Here is a 22,392-nt window from a genome sequence, read left to right as displayed (position 1 = left end):
TACTATATTGGCTACGGTCCTCGTGCTTGTCAAAGGCTGTTCCTCCACACGATCAAGCCCCGCTACTTCGGAGGGGGAAGTCCTGGTGATTTGTTGTTCCCTTTAGTCATGAAATTGTGGACGCAAAGGCCCCGTTTCTCGCAAACGCTGGGAAGAGATGCAAGTAAGGAATGCTTCGGATGTCTTCTTTGTGGAAATATTTCACGGTATACCCTAGCCTCTTCATGACCATTTCCATTAGCCATTCCACAGGTAAAGATCATATCTGCAAGCTCGTCAACCGCAATTTCATTACACTACTAAGTACTCACTGTCATGCAAACAACACGAAGTAACTGCACGATACCAATCTGTCAGCGCAAACCATATGACTGCAAACAAGCCTTCGCAACTGTCTCACGGGCAAGTGGTAACTAACACAGTAGACAAGCGACCCCTATCAATTGCACTAAAGTAATAGAGAGGGCATGATTACATTATTTCTATCATTAGTTCAGACCGACACCCCATCTACTGGCCGTTTCGTGGCACCCCGTATGTTTGTCTTATTTCAAATAGAAAACGTGTTCGCTGCTATGAAATGGCGCTGTTGTATACATCTTTGGTTCGGAAGTCATTCAGAAGAGAAATAGCTCTGTGAATCGCGACAAGACTACAAAGGAGCCTGAGAGGAGACAACACTTCCTACATCTTAAATAAAATTATAATAATAATAATATATATATATATATAAAAAACGTACTTTTGATCTCGTGAGGAAAACTACAGCAGGTTCATATGCTTTCTTTTGACCGGATCAAATTCTGACATTTTATTTTCAGTTATTGTGTATTCCCGTCACTTTTAGGGGGGAGCCATACTCAAACACAAAACATTTCGGGCCAATGGTCTATAATGCAGACTCATTCTTTCGTGATTAAGCATCGTCCCTATCAATTCTTCATTTCATTCAGGTATTGAAAATCTTTTCACCCAAAATCACTTTACTACACACAGTTGACAATTTCTTGTCGCTTTTTTGTTTAAGTTGTAAGAAATATCTTACTTTTTGAGGGTTACCTTGTGCTAACCCTGCTTTCAATCCATTCTTACAATAATAAAATCTCACACGAATAGTGTACATTGCTTTTGATTGGACCTTAATTCAGCACTTGTTCTCGAGCTATGGCGATTTTTCTCCTGTTACAACTAATTTTCGGTAGCCTCTATCTCCGAAATGATGAACTTCCGAATACATGTTCCTATTCTCAAATTGCCTCTTTTGTCATCATCTATCATCACTCCGAGTCTGTCCCCAGATCACGGTAACACATTGTATATCTCATCCTTTGTGGCCGTGAAATCATGCGCTGAGATGTAAAATAAAATACAGAAAAACCTGTCAACTTGGCCTCCTGCTCATCTTGGCCTGGTTCGTCTTGAACCTGAATTTTCCTATAAGACATTAATTACCTATTACTCTGTAAGTTGGCCACCTGTCTATCTTGGAGGTTGGCCGCACTGAAGCAATGTTTACCCTATGATGGTAATAATAAATATACCTGCGTATCTTGGCCACGCAAAATACTGTTTTCTTATTTTTCTTAACTCTTTCGTATTCCCATATGAGAGTCAGATGTTCTGCATTTGTGACTGGGAAAAAAGAAGCATGGATGCCCAAGATTTGTTCTTGGAGGTCAATGGCCAGAACACTACCCTGATAAAGTAGTGAAGGAACATGTGAATAAGAAAAAGCATGTACACGAATTCAGGAAATGGCTCTACGTATTTGTTTACCCTGTCTGTTTTGGTAAGACCATTAGCTATACCGACTCCTTTCATCAGTGGGCAGCTTTAGTAATTCCGGAAAATTTTCAAGGTTAAAATTGATCATCTCAATTTTCAACTACTTGCACCTGACGGCTTGTCGAAAGATAGCGGAGGTTTTGAGGTATGAATTCCCTTAAGACTTTCTCAAAACATCTTTTGCTTCGAGGGAAACACTTGTAGCTCATTTAGTCCAGGCCCTGGCCATAGGTCCCGTAGGAATGTCATGTCTGACAGCTGTTCTCTCTGGATCCGGTATCTACCATAAAAAAAAAGCGAAAAAAAAAACTTGGATAGACATTCTGAATTCCGGGCAGATTTTTCTATGACGTCATCAATATGGCTGCCAACGAATTTCGGCTTACCAAATTTAAAATTTCATAACTTCCTTACTATTCAAAATGAAAGCTTCTTCTTCTTTTATTTGACAGAGAATATATTGAGCTTTTATTGTAATTATAAAAGTTTGCCTTCTATTGCCGCCAATTTTAAATATGGCCGCTCAAACTACAGAATGAAAATTTTCACATTATTTTTTAAACTTTTATGGCAAATAACTTTGAAACGGTTATGTTTAAGAAAAATATCCTGAAATTAACGTTATGGAACATTTCAATAGCTTTCAAACGCGATCAAAATCATTGATGTATCTCAATTAATAACGGACATATTCAATTTTATATTAGGTTAAGTGTAAAATTTCCTTCAGTAAGTTCGAAGTATTAAAATTGTATCCAAAGATGTCGGCGCCGTAAACTTTCGGTGCTAGAGCTGATAATGCCGAGAAGTAAGGTTTGAAGAAATGTTTAGAAATCGATCTGCCTTGAAAACGAGAAGTAAGGTTGGATAGGTTAGGTTGAGGATAGCTTTAAACGACATAGCTTCAAAACTTGAAAATTAAAATTAAGTTGGATTAGATATGCTTAAAATACTAATCATTTCGAACCTCTTTAAATGCCTTTTCACCTTAGTTACCTTACAATTTCAGCTGTAATTCCTTAAAAAAAAAAAAAAATAATAAAAAAAAAAAAAAAACACTGGGCTCCGAAACATAGCGTACCCATAACTTATTCAGTAGTCTGACATATCTATCATTATTTTCTGCAAAATAACACGATATTTTACATAAACTAATCACTTTACATTCTTTCAGATCTATATTAATATTGTTGCTACTAGAGTTAGGAAATTCTTTTGATATTTACAAAGTACTATTTCCACTTTCAGGATGATGGCGAGAGGCGCAATTTATGTTTAAATTATTTATTCAGTTACCAATAATTCTATTTTTAGTTTCAGGCTATATGAAATATTGAACTTGTAACGATCAGAAACATTCTGTACCATGGTATCAAAATCATATTAATCTCAATCATTAGTTGGAATTAAATGTAATATATTTTGTGAAACTATATCCAAGACCATAGATTATTGATGTTCAGAATTGTTTAAAAGCTTCAGAATTACCAATGCTATGATCCAAACAAAATTCACAATTTAAAATCGACTCACGAATCAATACTTCTGCATTTCTTGCTCACTTGTGTTTCATATGGTTTCAGCTAACTGATCAACACTTAGCTTGGAAGAAGAAATAAAACTAGGTTCATTTTTTCTGACCGAATTACAAATTGTGTATCATGTCCAAAAGTTTTTAGCAGATAAAGTTTCACTTCCTTGTTTGTTACCTTTATTTCTCCTTTCTGGTTTATGTAGTCATGTATTCCAGATAGTGCCAACCATTACCTTCATCTAGAATATCTTTAATTAATGGAAAAACATCTTGCAACATTTCTTCTTTGTTGATTGCCTGTACTGACTTCTTTATTTTCATTTTCCTTCTGCTTTCTTCTGTACTTTATAATGTAATTTTCAGGGCATATCTTGTTATAGAACAGCCAGCTCCAAAAACAGATGTTTCATCTTCCAAGCGTGTACATCATCTTTCACACAGAAAGTTGCTTCAGGAAATACTGAATCTTTGGAACTTTCACAAATACGATATTTTTCTTTGATATCGCCGTTTCTTATAATCACACACTACAAAATTTATTTCCAATGGATTTATGTTTTGGGATGGCTTTTATCGAGACGTGATATCTGATCGAAATTTTTTCCTTTCCTGCTCAATATTATCAAGTCCATCATCATCATCTTTTCCTTCTTCTCCAATTAAGCTTTAATCTAACTTGAGCAATGTCTTCTTTAAAGTGTACTGTTTGTAACATGTATTAGCGCAATGATAACTAACTCTATTCCTGGTTGCAGAATTCCTGCAGACATTCTTTGATAAACTACATCTTTCCTTATTTCAGCAGCATAAAGAATATTTTTCCTTCCAAGAACTGGCGCACATGTTTTTTCTTTCGTACCTTGCGAACAATAATACATTTGTTAATGTCAATATGGATACTAGTCTCATGATATTTTATTCTTTCTGCTGTCAATTTAATTCCAACTAATGATTGAGATTAATATGATTTTGATACCATGGTACAGAATGTTTCTGATCGTTACAAGTTCAATATTTCATATAGCCTGAAACTAAAAATAGAATTATTGGTAACTGAATAAATAATTTAAACATAAATTGCGCCTTTCGCCATCATCCTGAAAGTGGAAATAGTACTTTGTAAATATCAAAAGAATTTCCTAACTCTAGTAGCAACAATATTAATATAGACTTGAAAGAATGTAAAGTGATTAGTTTATGTAAAATATCGTGTTATACTGCAGAAAATAATGATAGATATGTCAGACTACTGAATAAGTTATGGGTACGCTATGTTTCGGAGCCCAGTGTTTTTTTTTTTTTTTTTTTTTTTTTTTTAAGGAATTACAGCTGAAATTGTAAGGTAACTAAGGTGAAAAGGCATTTAAAGAGGTTCGAAATGATTAGTATTTTAAGCATATCTAATCCAACTTAATTTTAATTTTCAAGTTTTGAAGCTATGTCATTTAAAGCTATCCTCAACCTAACCTATCCAACCTTACTTCTCGTTTTCAAGGCAGATAGATTTCTAAACATTTCTTCAAACCTTACTTCTCGGCATTTTCAGCTCTGGCACCGAAAGTTTAGGCGCGACATCTTTGGATACAATTTTAATACTTCGAACTTACTGAAGGAAATTTTACACTTAACCTAATATAAAATTGAAAAATGAAATGAAATCTTTGAGTTTTACGTCCCACGGTTATGCCGGTTAGGCTAAAGGAGACGGTGATAATGAGAGATGAGTGAAATGGTGGAATGAAGAAAGTGGGAGGAAACGGGAGAACCCCGAGAAAACCCACGAGCACGGTAATATAAAATTGAATATGTCCGTTATTAATTGAGATACATCAATGATTTTGGTCGCGTTTGAAAGCTATTGAAATGTTCCATAACGTTAATTTCAGGAAATTTTTCCTTAAACATAGCCGTTTCAAAGTTATTTGCCATAAAAGTTTAAAAAATAATGTGAAAATTATCATTCTGTAGTTTGAGCGGCCATATTTAAAATTGGCGGCAATAGAAGGCAAACTTTTATAATTACAATAAAAGCCCAATATATTCTCTGTCAAATAAAAGAAGAAGAAGCTTTCATTTTGAATAGTAAGGAAGTTATGAAATTTTAAATTTGGTAAGCCGAAATTCGTTGGCAGCCATATTGATGACGTCATAGAAAAAATCTGCCCGGAATTCAGAATGTCTACCCAAGTTTTTTTTTTTTTTTTTAAAGTGTTTTTGATGGTAGATATCGGATCCAGAGAGAACAGCTGTCAGACATGCCATTCCTACGGGACCTATGGCCAGGGCCCGTACTAATTAACAAGAGGTAGAGGATACTATACAAGAACTACAAAATTAGAATGTGCACATATGCCATTACTATATACACATTATTTAAAAGTAGTTGTGCCTATGCTTATTAAAATTTTACAATCAAGTAATACTAGAAATCCTATTCTAAAAATACACAATTACATTTATTTTCTGTAAGTTGGCCACCTGTCTAAGGTGGCCCTTTTTAATGGAACCGATGGTGGCCAACATAGATAGGTTTCACTGTAATCAGAAAAGTTGTCGCTGTCCTAGTCCTGAAACTGAAGAAGTATCCCCAAATATTCTGAATATGTACATTTTAAATTAAACATTTAGTTTAAATGTTTAATTTAAATTTTTTAATCGTTTCCTAGTAACTTAAATTGGCTTTTCTTAAAATGTGGATAATGTCCATTCTATGTCCTCACTCTAAACTATTTTCTTTACGTGTTGTGTATTCGTTTGAATCTTATATACTCTCATTAGTTTTCATTTTGTATTAGGTACTCTAAAAAGTATTAAGCCTTTTGCGCACAAAATGGCGTTAGTGTACTAAATCTCAGAGTATATGAGTCATAGCAGTCAAATCTAACGTCATTTGACAGCTGATAGTGGGAGTTAATAGAGTACAAAAGGTGTCCGAATACTTACAATCAAACGTAAGGCATTGCGCCTTGAAATTGAATGAACTTTGCGTAAAACTGTACTACATTTTACGATTTTATTTCGATAAAGGCGCAGATGCCGTGCAGGCCCATAAAGGCACTTGTGTTGTTTATGGGCATGGTACGTGATCAAAAGTACAAGCAGAAAGATTATGCAGTCGCCTTCGTTCTGGGCATTTTGATGTCCAAGATGCTGCTCGCACTGAGTGACCAATCACACAAAAAGTTGGCAAAAGTCGAGGAAGACTGGTATGTAAACAGTCATGACATCGCCATGGATCCAAACATCCATAACCAAACAGTTTTAAACTATTTGGAGAAAGCTGACTACAACAGAAAGCTTGACGTTCGGGTGCCACATGATCTGACTCAAAAACATTTATCCAATCGAATTTCTTTCTGCAAATCTCTACTGAAACGTAACGAGCTTGAGCCATTTCTGAAACGGTTTATCACCGTTAATAAAAAGTGGATAATCTAAAAACAGCACTCTACGAAAAAAATTGTGATCGAAACAAGGACAAGCTCCACAATCTGCGGCAAAATCATACTGACACCAAAGAAGGCTACACTGTGCCTTTGATGGGATTCGAAATCATCGTGGATCACAAGCTGCTGCCGCCGGACAGAACTAGACTTGAGACTTGCGAGTGCACTTAGCAATTTAAAAGAAGTGGCCAGAATTGATCAACAGAATAATTTCGCATATCACGCTGACAACGTTAGGGTGTCGTACACATCTTTAAAAGGCTCGTCAGAAATGGAAAAAACTTGCCTGGGAGATTTTAACGCATCTACCGTATAGCCTGGGCCTGACACCATCACTATCGTTTGTTTCGGCCTTTGCAGAACTGCCTGAGTGAAGTCACCTTAGTTTCAAAAGAGGCCTGTGAAAACCAGGTGTCACAATTTTTTGACAGAAACGACAGAAGTTCTATAATGATGGAATTATGCGTTGCCGGAAAAAAGGAAGGTCATTGGACAAAATGGTACATATGTGGTTCTTAATGTTATTTTCGGATCACAATAAATGTACTTTTAGTTTTCAACTCCAAAGGCTCAATGCCCTTTGAAGAACCTAATAGATATTTTCTTGGAAAACCTTGTCCTGTTCATAAATTTACTCGAATTTTTCATGTACTACCATGGTTCATGATTGTCTACGTAAAAACTTTTATTAAAATTTAGAACCAGCTATTTAACTGTACAAATAAGCGCACTTCAATTTTCTCTAATTACTGAACATGATACAAACAAAATAAAGTAAGTTTATTAATACACAGATACACATTTTGGCAAATTTAACTATCGTTAGACCTCTCAAAAGAAATGCACAGCGTAACATTTCCTTGAAGAAGTTTAAAATGAGCATATATCAAATAATAATATGCAATTTTAATGAAACGTGTTAACCTTGAAATCTAATGCCTACTTAGTAAATAAATTAATTAAAACTACACAGTTATATAAATTTATAAATTTGTTTCACAGCGTTAATATAAATTATTGTTTTAACACCTCTGATAGCCAGGTGATCAGTCACTTTTTCATACAAACTTTACTTTCTCTTCCTTTCTTTCTTTTTTTTCTTTTTTTTTCTTTTTTTGTTTGTTTGTTTGTTTTAATGTTATCTTGAGAAATCACCTTCTTGCAAATAATGTAGTCATAGATACCAGAATATGCACACATTCACAAATTGTTGTCACTAAATTTCCTACTACGAATAAAAGGGAAAAAGAACAAGTACAAAACAAACCTCGCATCCTTGCGTGCTAAGATCCATGGCAACGCTGTCCCATACATATTTCCTTACAGGGGCATTCGCAAACTCAAGTGCATGTTTTTCAAAACTTCTGATCAAAGATAATATTTCTTCATAGGACCATCTCTTGATCAAATCTTTGAAGAAGAAGAAAAAATATTATAATACGGCTCGTAGTGCTAATTAATTACCAATAAAGAGAAAAAAATTATACTAAAAATTATTATTAAAGAGTAAAAAAAAAAGTTTTAGTGTTATTACTGAAAAAGAAGAAATCCATAGAAAAAGTTGAATTCAACACACGAAATAGCTCCTTATTATGATTAGAACCTTTGTTAGTATCTTCTGAATTAGACTTACATCAGTAGGTGTATATTCACTAAAAAACTGAACTGCTTGAATTTAATAGGTTTTTACTTACTAATTTACTAAATAACACATAACAATGTATCTTGCTACCACTTTGCTACTGTATTACCCATCAACAATACTTCTAAATTATATTAATATTCAACTAGCTCTAATGAGGTAGTTTTATAATAGAAGTAATGACTACTTTTTTCTTAATAATGTGCTAGAACCATAAGCAGTAGTACATAGTAATTATTGTATAGGAATAAGGTTGAAAAAATCAGGATTTAAAAAAAAATGTTTTATTTACTTTTTCCGATTTAAATCTATCACTTGTTTTTAATTGTTTAAAAGACGGAATAAAATTTAAATGATATTCTTTCCTTAACTTGTAAACTATGGGAGTTTCAAGTTTTTTTAATTATCTGATATTTGAATAAAAACGAAATCGAGAGTTTCCTGATATTTATATTGTTTTCTCCAAGGCATTTCTCACAGGAGATAGTTAATCAGTAGCAGTACATTATTGTTCTCCAACATACAAGAGTGGGTGGTCACAGTGACCCTCAGAATTCACTTCACAGTAATTGAACGAAAGAAAGATAGTTATGATAATCTTAGTACGTATTTCTTTAAGCATCTTAATCAGTAAAGAACTAAAAAAGAACTAAAATAAATTATGCACATGTACAATATGCTACCATTTTGTAAACTGCAACAATTTTGCACTGCATTGCACAGTGAGTATATATAACCTTACATACTTAAATAGAAAAAATGAAATCTTTGAGTTTTACGTCCCACGGTTATGCCGGTGAGGCTAAAGGAGACGGTGATTATGAGAGATGAGTGAAATGGTGGAATGAAGAAAGTGGGAGGAAACGGGAGAACCCCGAGAAAACCCACGAGCACGGTGTTTGTCCACCACAAAGTTCACTTGGCGGGGGTGGGATCGAACCCGGGACCCCAAGCACCAGAGGTGAACGCTCTATCACTGAGCCACCGCGCCCCCCCATACTTAAATAGAATACGATTTTTTATACTCATTTCATTATAACTTTCTCATAATGAATAACAGCATCTTTTGCTTTAGAACTGTAAAATTATTCACGGTAAACTTGCATATCAGCAAGAACTGTGTACGAATATAAATATTTGATTTCCAGTTATCTGCACTCAGTATAGCAAAAGTAACGTTGGAGCACAGACCATTTATTTATAATAAGCAATTTAAAAACAAAGTTTTATGTTCTAAATATAAAAGATTTGTGAAATACTCTATTTTTGGAGTATATTTTACAGCTCCTCTTACACTCCTTAAGGATACTCATTTTAATGAAAGTGACACGACAAAAATTGGCTCGATCCAAGTTTTAACAACGTCCAAAATTTCATTTTAAACGGTTCAACAGTTTTCCCGTAATAATAGGACAGACATCATCAATTTGAATATGGAAGAAATAATTATAGAAGGTTTTAGCTTTTCTCTTTAGTGGAATTTTTGAAAACACTGGGACACTTGTACAATTATTTTTAATGAGGTTTATATTAAGTTTCATTTTCCTAATTTGAGAGGCTCCTGAGACACAATTTATGGGATAAATTTTGATCCCCCTCCATCCTTTAGGATAAGCATTTCAATCAAGCTGACATGATATGATCTCAGTTTGAAATAAGGATTACTATGTTGAAAAATTAATTTGAAACGGTTCAGCCCATATAACGGTTCGTTATATGGTTAAAAAAATCTATATGATATGTAATGTATTACCACGATATGTACAATTCTGAACTAAAAATTAAGAGTATTGAATGCTAAATGGATTTAAGCTCTCTCTTCAAATTCCCTGTACAATATGCAATGGTTCAAACAAATAATTAATATTTTTCTGACCAGGGTATTTGTGATCAGAACAATTGAGCAAAGTACTTTATTGAAATTAAAATAATTCGTAACGGTTTTAATAACATAGCGTTATCTTCATCAGACGTATGTTGAAACTGTATGAATTATTTTAATTTTAATAAAGTGCATGCTCTTGTCAGGAAAATATTAATTATTTAAGTAATAATTCTAGAGTCAAGATGGATGGAGTTACATCAGTAAATCAGTATATTGTCATAATTCGTGGTCCATTAACTGTAGTTTAATAAACGATATACTTTGATTTGTATTATTAAAATTCTACCATCATATGGATTGAGATGTGAGTTTCAGTTTTTTTATTTATTTATTTTTTATTTATTTATTTATTTTTTTATGTGATTAACTTCACAGAATGACCCGAAATGTTACATTTTATTTCTGTTTTAAGTAAAATACATTTGATAAATTTATATATTCAATTTAAGTCGTGATTTAAATTGCTTTGATTTAAATCAATCAATTCTGTAACAGGAATTCCAGTTGTATGAAAATGTGGATGGAAAAACGTATCGTGTTAAATTGAAACAATGGAAGATTAGTTTGTAGATATTTATGACAACCTGAAAGTAGTAGAAATATATTAAATGCACCACCTTATTCAGAAGTAGAAGATGAGTATTGCTTATAGTCTCAAGACGACAACCATATAGTAATCTACATTAGTAAAGTTTTGAATAATATTAAGAAAATTTCATAATAGTGGTTCTGTGGGAGGAAAAAGAAAGGAAAAGAATACTGATAATATAGATGTATTTTTATACATTTCTATCATATTTCTAGAAGAAATGCTTTTGTTTTGATACTTCTATATCACAGTGATGGATAACATGTGATTATGAGTTTGCTATATATGTTTTACGAAAAAGCCGCTAAAGACGAGAATTCCCATTGAAACTTTTAGAAAATACTCCAGGGTGTCCAATATAGAATTCAACCCGGAGTTTGGGATAGTAGAACTTTTAAACCTGAAGCAATACACAAATAATGGTTATACCAAAATGAAGCTTTGTTCATGCATATATTTTTGAACTAGGAAGCAACGATTGAAGTACACTAGGAACTGCACAGTGTTGCTAGATGTAACCGAAGGTGTAAATCTCAATTTTTTTTTTTTTTTTTTTTTTTTTTTTTTTTTTGCAAAACATGTAAACTGACTCATAACTCATACGCATGGACGTTCTGTCGTTAATTTTCAGTTTGTTTAGTTGGAGTAGCTTGGAAACTATGGACAAAAAAAAAAAAAAAAAAAAAAAAAAAAAAAAAAAAATAAATAAATAAATAAAATAAAATAAAAAAAAATAAAAAAAATAAATTCCACCGATAACTAATCGGATGAGGCCTCCAAGCACCGGAGATGAATGCTCTACCACTGAGCCACCGCGCCCCCTTCCCATCATAGCTGAAAGGATTGACATGGGTTTTCAAACATTCTATCATAGCAATGATGTTTTTCTTATAACGAGATGATGCAGCATAGTATGCTTCATGATGGTCTTCAGGCTTTTTCAGTTCACTTGGTTTCATGGCTAGACCACATATCTTTGTTAGCTCTGGACTTGTTAGAAAAAACTTCATTAACGTTTCCTTATTTTGAGTTATTCCGACAATCCCACCTCTAATTTTCAATCGCCGATTTTCTTGCTCCAGTGCTTCATCCGCTCCAATATGACAAAATGGTGAACCAGATTTGTTAGGAGCCCACTTTCCTTCTTTAAGTTGTGACCATACTTCTGTATCATTTTCGGCTAGTACATTCATTTCTGCAATATACAAGGCGCAGAATGCACTGTAATTGGGCAAGTTCAATACAAGGAAATACTTTGTAAAATCTTTTAATGAAGATAATCTTAACTTCCAGTTTGCACTCCGCACTGCTCGCACAAATGACATCAAAGTAAAAACAATATTCATATAATTTAGAACCATTTTAAACTTCTCTTTCTTTCTTTCTTTTTATTTTATTTATTTATTAATTTTTTTATTTACAAAAGTCTCCAAGTTCTTCATATAGTTGCATGTTCTCCATTCCATAGGTTGCAGATTGGTTGGCTAATTGTACGGACTCTGAAACTTTTTTCTCCCATGCATCCCAAATCATTTTTGTATATTCTGGCATTTATCTTCTAAGTATTTGTGTTCTTTAAGAAACTCTTCAAAAAGTAACGTAAGCAGCATATGCAATGTAGTTATGTAAATTTTACATGACCCATGAACTGGTTTTTCGTCTAATAAATGACTGACAGTTGTATCACTAAAGGTATCGCTTTAGATCCACAGCTCGGGAATGCCAGTCAACTCGATGTAATTTCCTATAACTCTCAATGTGGCCATTATTATATGTAGGTCTCCTGAAATTATCATCCAATTTTGGTTCAATAAAGCCATTTGAATTTTTTTAACAATTCCAAACTTTAACTGTTAGACCCGTAGTGGGTTTGGCACCTACATCCCGTGTACATTTTTGTGGTCAAATATTAAAGACCTAGAAAAGAGCTTTGGTTTTAAAATAAGATAATCGAAAACGGATGAAAAATAAACGAGACAGAGATGGATTTAAATTTCGTCCGTCCGCCATCTTGAAATGACCACCATGTTTGCCAGTGGAGAGTCCAAGTTCTTCACCATCACATCTTGTACATCTTAAGTATCCAATAAAACTGATTTCTCCATATTCGCAGTTAGTTTAATCTCATCCCAAAATTCTCTTGCAACTATATGACCAAAAACATGAATTTTGCATTTTGGGTAAAAACTAAAGTAGATAGCAGAAATTTCGTAACAAATAAAAGTATAGGGCTACTAAAGACTTCTTGTTTAAAAAAAAAAAGATTATCGAAACCAGATGAAAAATAACCGAGATAGAGACAAATAAAAATGTCATTCGTCCGCCATCTTGGAATGGCCGCCATATTTGCCAGTCGCGGGTCCCAGATGTCCACCATCGCTTTTCTTATTCTATAAGGCATAAGGGGAAAAAATGAGACCACTCACAATACTTAAATCATCAAATTGCACACGGACTAAGAATTTTGGTAGTTAAAAAACCCACTAACTCGGAATTGTTTGAAGAAGCTACATACAATAATCGACACCTTTGGCTTTGTCTCCCTCTCTCAATTCTTCGACGCATGTCATTTTGTACGTATCATTTGTAGACTATGTAAAACACGTTGACACGTACTGCGCGGAATACTCACTTCTTGTAATAACTTACGTGTTCACATTAGAGGGTTTCATGCCATCCGTACTAGAAGATGTACAAAGGGACTGGGTTCATTTATTTTTGGCGTTTGCAACTGATCCTATTGTTCGTTACTTTTCATCAAACTTTGAATACTACTCTTTGCAGGAACACATACACTTGGAAACTTGTCTGCAAAAGTTTGCCGCGTCTCCTTAAATGAACCGGTGAACACAAACGCCTCAACTATTGCTATTTTCTGTGGAGACAATACATCTTGCAAAAAGCCGTCACACACTACTATCAAGGGCGCCGATTTCTCTGTAAATTTGGGGGGGAGGGGCATTCAGATGCAGAAGGTATATATATATGAGAATTTTAAGACAAACTGCATTCAAATTATGCTAAATATTGTATATTCATAAATACAATAGGGGGCCCACATCAGCTTTGGGGGGGGATGGCCCCCAGCTTCCCCCCAGGATTGGCACCCTTGACTATTATGCACTTAATCTTTACGACTTTATACTGTCGTGGGTATGTAACAACAATGAAGCCCCTTCCTAGCTAACTATCGCAATATACAATCAATAGCAACAGTTATTGATGCCGATAACAATAAGGAGTTTCATTGCAAACATGCAGGCGAGTAGGCTTCCCGTGGGCCACCCGTTAGAAATATAATGACGTTTAATTGGTGGACCTAGACAATGTCCAAATGTTTTTACTCCTAATTTTATTTTCCGTGATATCAACCGATGTGTTTTGGAACGTTATGTACAAAATTATGTTAATTTGAATAAGTTCGTATCTTTCAATTTTTGCTATGAATAAATAGCTGTTCTTACAAGCAATCTCTAATATGGATAATGATACATATTTAACTTATAGTCTACGTGAGAGATACAGTATTTCTATTTTGTTATAGTGTAAATAGGACACAGCTGGAACTGGGGAGAATTTTTAAAAAACCTGAAGAAAGGTAGCCATTTGAAAAAGAAAACGAAATGATTTGTGAATATACAACAACGTTATTCTCAGAAAAGTTTTGATTTCATGTAGTTTCGGACTACTAGAAAACATTAATTTCTGACTCAACACGTAAATACTACCTGCAACTATGAATTAAATTTACTTCTTAAGTGTAAAAAATTTAATCTAGTATTACACGTAATTTAATCTAGCTATTATTTCACCCTTACATTAAATTCCATTGTATTTACCTGCATGTTCCAGTAACAAACCAAATAAATGATATGTGCTAAATATTTCGAATATTTACTCGAATATTCTTCCTCAGTAGCACTAGGTTTTATTCCATATTGAGAAGGAGATAGATCGCATTTTTTGAAGTGGTTTCAACGTCCATTGGAGTTACGTAACCAAATAGGTATTAAATTTACAAGATACTGCTGCGTAATCTGCTTAAGTTCGGTAAAAAAAAATATCTTCATTGTAACCAAGAACGAAGATAACTTATCAACATACAAAGAAATATTGAAAAGAGTTACTTTATATATATAAATTCAACACAACACTCTAATAAATTATATATATTTTGTTCCAGGACCTAAGGGAAGTTAATTTCTTCAATATGTCACTTTAATACTAAGTTTACTATACAGGGACCATTTCCTCGAAAACTTCTTTCTGACTATAATAATCTTCAAATTTGCCATCCTAATAATTTTGAAATTCAATTGCAACTCCAACCATGGATTTATTTTCTTTTGTAAAATAAGTGATTTCTGAGTAATCGAAAAATATTTTCAGAAATTAGCAAATATAATAATGAAAGAAATTTAATTATAAGTTAATTTAATCTTCATTTTTGAATAAATTAGACCAGTCTATAAAAAAGAAATATTTTTACAAAATAAAAATTAATTTTTATGATATTACAATCTCTATCTAAATTTCCTTTCTCAGTGTTGAGTTTAGTATTCTTGGTTCTTATGTAATATGCCTCAAATACACTTCTTTCAGATATGGATGAAGAATGATGTAAAACTGTACCGTCCTGAACTGTGTGCATGAAAATTTTTAGATACGTAGAGAAGCCTGGTCTCGTCCTTCGTTATATTAAGTAATTTCGTTACGAAACTTAAGCGTTACTCAGCAGTACCTTGCAATTTAAATACCTATTTGGTTACATAACTCCACCGAAATTTGAAACTACTTAGAAACGTAATCTATTCCCTCCTCAATAAGGATTAAAGCCTAGTACTACTGAGGAAGAATAATCGAGTAACCATGTTAAATAATTAAGACATATCAATCATTTGACTTATTATAGGGGCATGCACGTGAGTAAACGGAATTTAATGTAAATACGATATTAAACAACTTACAAAGAGTGAAAAAGTAGCTTGACTGGACCGAGACTCGAACCCGGGATCTCCGTCATACCGTGCCGATGCGTTAACCACTACGCCACCCAGTCCGCTTCCCAGAACAGCTACTCAATCTCGCATTCTTGAGGTCGGTGCTCTCCACTCGGACCACATGGCTTGTACCACAGCCTAAGCTGCAATCTTTGTAAGTTGTTTAATTCGCACCTACAGATGATTGTGGAGTGTAAAATAAATCGGTTGTTTCCTCCTTTCATTAATATATAAATACGATATTTTTTACGATATGCAATTATTTCATAATTATTATTAAAACGCAAAGAACATTTATTTAAATTAACTACGACTTTACTCATTTCATACTTTTCATATATTTTGATTAATAATTAGGTTATTCTTTATCAGTAAAACTTCCTTAACTTCTTGCAGAATTCCATATCTAGTAATTACTAATCGTAATTACCAATAACGTAAGATTCTTATGTGTACGATTCTTTAGTTTCAAAGACGAAATTACTTCTTAAAACGAAGAATATATTAGCCTAATAATAATACTTAACAAGTACATCTTTACTATACTCAGGCACATCAATTTAATTAATCCTAAATTCGAGACGGATGAGGCATATAAACACAAAACCGATGGTTCCATTGAGGACGAAAATCTGGATGGAGGTGACGAATGTGGCTTATAAGCTTTATCTGTGATTCAATCTATCAAACAAGTCATCCAATACCCAATTACAGGCTTCGATGATTTTAAAACGTTCATTTTTCGTCTCTAAAGACAGATTGATCGCAGTCTCTAAAGGGTTAAATATTTGTTGTAGGTCAAGGAATTTCAGATTCTTAAATATATAGGAAATTCTTCCTATTAGGTACAACACTGAAGAATCATATACATCAGAATCTTACACTATCTATTTGGTTACGAAAGTCCATAAGGAGTAGAAGCAAGAAAAAATCTCCAAATTTATATTATAAAATTGAAAGTGACTATGTTTGTGACTCTTAATCTCTTGAACTGCCCACCCGACCTCGATCAAGTTTCTGACGTAGATGCGGTTCTGGCCTGGGAGTGTTTTTAGCTATTCACTTTGACAGCAGTACTTACGGGAGGAGGAGAGGGAGTTATAAAAAAAATAAATAAAACTTAATAACTCTTGAATCTAACGATCAATCTTGATCAAATTTTCAACATAGATAAGGTTCGTACCTGGAGTGATTTTTATCATTTCACTTTGACAGAGCAACCTGAGGGAGGAGGAGGAGATATACAAAAATTAATATATATATAAAAATAAAAGTGATTATGTTCATGAGTTAATAACTTTTGAACCACCCGATCGATCCCAAAAAAATTTTCAACATAGATGAGCTTCGAACCTTGGAAGTTTTTTTATCATTTCACTTTGACAGTAGATCTTAGGGGAGGGGGAGGAGAGAAGGAGAAATATATGAAAATGAATAAAACTTAGTAAGTCTTGAACCACCTGACCGACCTCGATCAAACTTTCAACATAGATAAGGTTCGGATCTGGGATGTTTCTGTCATTTCACTTTTACGGTGCAACATAGGGGAGAGGAAAGGAGGATATATATGTTAAAAAAGTAAAAATAAAAGTGACTGTCTTTATGACTTCATCACGCTCAAACCACCCGACCGATCTTAACCAAATTTTCAACATAGATCAGGTTCGGACCTGGAGTGTTTTTTTAACATATCACTTTTACGGTGGAACTTAGGGGAGAAAACGGGAGTGGAAATTTACATAAAAAATGAATAAAACTTAAGTCGAACCACCCAACCAATCTCGATCAAATTTTCAACATAAATGACGTTCGGCCCTGGGATATTTTTTGTAATTTAACTTCGGTAGTGCGACGTAAGAGGAAGGTGAGGGGGGGATATATTTAAAAAATAAAAATGAAAGTGATTATCTTTGTGACTTCATCACTCTTGAACCATCCGACCGATCTCGATCAAATTTTCAACACAGATGAGGTTCGGACCTGGGATGGTATTTATCTATTCACTGTGACGATAAAACTTAGGGGAGGGGGATAGGAGGGGGAGACATATAAAAAAAATTAACTTAACTCTTGAACCACCGCACAGTGATCGGAAACTTGGAAAAAGCGGACAAAAATAGTTTATCCCGAAATAATGGAAGTTGACGGACGTCTATCTATCGTTCTATACGTAATTGTCCCATCTAAATCCACTGCGAAAGTGATTCGAAGAATCCCTGCTACAATACGTGCAGTGCAGTTATATATATACAGGGTGGTCCAAAAGTGTGGAAACCCCTTGCATAAATGTCAAATACTGCAAAATATAACCAAAAGAAACAATGAAGGAGAGTAATAAAAGTGAGGACAATAAAAGTCGCCATCTTGAAATCCACCATCGTGAATTATATCATACATACAGTTTATAAATCGAAAACATAACATGTTGACGCCTTATGTGAATTGGACATCGCTAGTCAGTACGAAGTTATGACAGAAGTTAATATGCATCCAAGAAGCGGTTACAGGTTCAATATGCTCTCCCTCTAATTGTATGTGCAGCTAATAAAAAGGCGGTGTAAAACAAATGAGTGTTTGGCCTTAGGATACAAAATTAAAGTTCGTGGTTTTTCACCAGCACCGTCTTCGAAGAAACACTAATACTTACTGGAATGTAATTTAGTTCATGATTATGTTGTTTCAGTAAAATTAAAAGTTTTAATATAGAATATTCTTATATACTACTGCACTGACGTGTAATTCACAGCAGATTCACATGACTGATAGTTTATCACTGCAACATGTATGAGTTCACTACAACTGATTCACGGACGAAGGACAATCCAAATTACGTACAAGACAATATGCCTTTTCCCTTTGTAAGGCGCAGATAACGGATCTCAACTGTGATCACAACAACATTATTCATCACGCATTTTCAGTTAGATGGGACTGAGTCCTTCAAGTGCACATGGGTGCAGCTATTTTCAAATGTTCAACCTTTGTACTACTCATGATCAACTCAATAAGCCTTATTTTGCAGATAGACAAGGATAAGCTTAGACTGCAGAGCTTATAACATCAGCGTATATGTAACTTTTCGGTAACACTAACAAAGCCATCATATAAATGATATGACAATGGATAACAAATAAAACTTTTCACTAAACACACAGAATTTGAGTCTAATGTACAATTCTACAGCTTTCATCGACCTCAGAATATAAATGGTTAAAGCATATCATATTGTTTGGTTCATTTTTTACTGATTTGTTGGCATTCTTATTTGCTCATGTTTAGATGCATTTTATGGACAACGAAAATATTCCTATGTCCTGAAACTCCGGGTTTGGAAGCAGGAGAGTTACTTATAATCAAATATCAATACCGATTTCATAGGGGGCGAAGTTGACAAAATCGATTTTTGACCGCTTTTTTCCCAGTTTCCGACCACTGTGCACCAGACCGATCTCGATCAAATTTACAACCTAGATGAAGTTTAAACCTGAGATAGTTTTTGTCATATCACTTTGACGGTGTAACTTAAAGGTGGAAGAGGGGAGACACATTTAAAAATTATCGAAAATGACCGATATGTGTCGAATCCATACTTTTCAGGGTCGCTGAGATGAACAGTGACACTTCTGATACCGTTTAAATCCAAATTCATCCCCGCATCTTGGGAAGAAAGAGGGGATATATATATATATATATATATAATCGAAATGACCAATATCAGTGTCGAATTCATAGTTTTTCGGGGTCGGTGGGATGAACAATGACTTCCAATGCCTTGTCCCGCAACATGGGGAGGGGAGCGGGATGTATAAAAATAATCGAAAATGACCGATATCAAAGAGCGTTTTAGTAATAGTAAAAAGTGACTGACTAAGGGAACATATTACTATTTTTTGTTAATTTAACCCAGCGAAGCGGGTAATTGATGCTAATAATTTAATAAAAGCCTTGTTCTACAGATTAAGGATCACCGCATTGTTATTTGAAATATATTTAAAACTGACAAATTATTTAGATGAGTAAAGTCGAAATGAACCTATTTTATACTTATTCAATTGCTGCTTCTATTACAGTTGAACTCCTCTAATCCGTCACCTTTTGGACTGAGGGTATGGTCGGAACGCAAAAAACGTCAAATTATCAACAAACAAACAAACAAACAAAAAAAAAAGATTTTTAGCATTAAGCCAATGAACACTAAAAATTGCATAGTACAGTACAGAAAACACGCACAACGAAAGAAACGATAGAAGATATGAAGGAACACTAAAGCGGACAAGGGTAACATCAAGTAAACAATAATGCCACGATGGCAGTGAACGACAATGGGCCTCATGAGTCAGCGACGAGTCGGGACAAGTTCGGCTCGAGCATAGTTGAATCAACCGGAGTGGCGGACCAGCCGAGGGCGGAAGAGAGGGGTTATACTGTATTTCGAATTTAAAAATTGTTTTATACTATGTTATATCTTTGAAAAACAAGGTTAAGACAGCTAATAATGAGTTGATGTATACTATATAAGCGGAAGTGAAATTCGAAAAGGGCATTCAGATCCAGCTATATAGCGAACCACGAGACAACAAAAAGTCATTGCAACCTAAGAACCTTCGGTCAAGAAAGGGAGGAAGCTCTGAAAGTCAACCATTAGAGTCCGAACTTCAAATATCGAAAGAGGGACCTCTCTTTGGTGAATCATCAGTTTTGGCAGTAAGGTATTAAAAACACTCAAAAATTATAACATATCTATTAGCCTTCCGATGGACTGAGGAACGTCATGAAGCGACAAATTAACTTAACTGCCATCCAACTTGACAGTAGTTTTATGTGTTTTGAGTGGGTACTATGATTGTATTTTTTGGCAGTTAAGTTCATAGACCGCATTCCGGAACGAACTCAACACTTAACTTGCTTCGAGTTAAATGAATGCTTTCATAATTGTTAACAATCTTATTGTAATTTTACCTTTTTGAAAACTATACTACCGTAATTTTTCTTATATGACTATTACTTTGTAATCCATTTGAATACCCAAATTACCGATCTACATTAGTTATTCACACTAATTAGCATATCCTTGCAACTTTATCTTAAATTCCGCTTAGTACAAGAAAAAATATAAGAGCATACGACATAATCTTTTCACCTTGTAAATATTACCTGTTTTAATATTGCTAATTAATGATAATCTTTCTTTTCTCTTCCACTGTACCTTCTGTCTTATTTTTCAGGATAATAGTCCTTTCTAGCCAATATATGGTTCTCTTTTAATTGCATCTATTACTGTTTTTCCCCCCTACTATTCCCAGCACTTTTTCATTGATTTTACATTTGGCTCAGCTAATTTCTCTCATTCTTTCCCAGATATAGTACATTTCGAAAGCTTATAAGCGTTTACGTTGCTTTTATGTAGAATCAAATTTCTGTCCCGCGAAATACCTACTATGCACGAAACACTTGATAAGTCTTTTCCGTAACCCTTTGTTCAAAGACCTAGGAAATACTTTTCTTCTTTCTACACGTTTCTTTGTCCTCTTCATCTCGGATATCAACTCTTTAAACTCGTCTCTCGAAATAATAAGCCGTTTTATCAGCCTCGCTTACAGTATTTTCTTCTTCAATATACACCTAAGCAACCTATCCCTACTCTCATATAAATCTCCAATATATCCTATCTTTCTGTAACTACTCCGCCGGTTATTTTATTTTATCTTGTCATCGTAATTACTCCACGTTTCCTCCAAACTTCTATTCAGTCCATCTCCCTGTTTCACCAATTATTCTACGTCTTCAAATTTTCTTCTGTAAATATCTTCCCTTGTCCTGTCTGTTTTCCTCCAATCATTCTTTTGCCTTTTTCTGTATTAACGTGATTCAAGGCCTTCCTTTCTTTTAATTTTCAGCAATATGGATTCTTAGCCGTTTTCGGTTCGTGGTATCCTATTACTTCTTCAACCTAACGTATGCGAAGTTTAATATGTTCCAACACTTCGGTCATCAAAAGGTTATGATCAAAGGATCAGCCACACGAGTGATGTTCTTAGGAACGGAGACTTTACCTGAATCATTCCCACATTATTACAACGGCCCTTCTCATTATCTGAATTAAATGTATGGACTAATGCCAAAGGAGCCTACCAATTCTATGATTTCCGCCAACAATTCAGCAAGGATGTCTCTTCTGGTAGTAGACTACAGCCGATATGGCTCTAAATTTCACTATTGCATGCAATCCTCTCCACTCACGTAACGAAGTATCTTAGTAAAGATGTCTATCACCACGGACTTCATAGGTGCTGCACAATATTTAGCGATTTCACTCTAAACTTGACTTGTCATCAAAGGTTACACAATAAATTATATTGTGTATCTAAGGAAAAAAAATGCACGACTCCTTTGTTAAAAGAGACAGTTAACAGGCATGCTTTCCGTACGTGTGGTCCTGGGTTCGATTCTCGGTAGAGAATACACACTTGAGTAGTGGTTCGGATCCCACTTTAGACAGTAGGTTCCGTCT

At 34.3% G+C, this 22,392-nt stretch overlaps 1 protein-coding gene across 3 annotated transcripts in view; it reads right to left on the bottom strand.

Annotated features, from left to right (window-relative positions):
* LOC145686349 (uncharacterized) overlaps positions 1 to 22,392 on the bottom strand; it is a 73,188-nt gene that overhangs the window by 18,621 nt on the left and 32,175 nt on the right. For all 3 annotated transcript variants that reach the window (XM_081759596.1, XM_081759595.1, XM_081759594.1), the window contains exon 3: positions 8,033 to 8,175. In XM_081759596.1, the coding sequence (XP_081615722.1) occupies positions 8,033 to 8,175 (143 nt within the window). The remainder of the gene's footprint in view (positions 1 to 8,032; positions 8,176 to 22,392) is intronic.

Source organism: Thermobia domestica, chromosome 5 (assembly GCF_964235325.1).
Source record: "Thermobia domestica chromosome 5, izTheDome1.hap1.1, whole genome shotgun sequence".
Taxonomy (NCBI): Eukaryota; Metazoa; Arthropoda; class Insecta; order Zygentoma; family Lepismatidae; genus Thermobia; species Thermobia domestica.
Note: the sequence above shows the minus strand (reverse complement) of the source record. Positions and strands in the feature narration are given on the sequence as shown.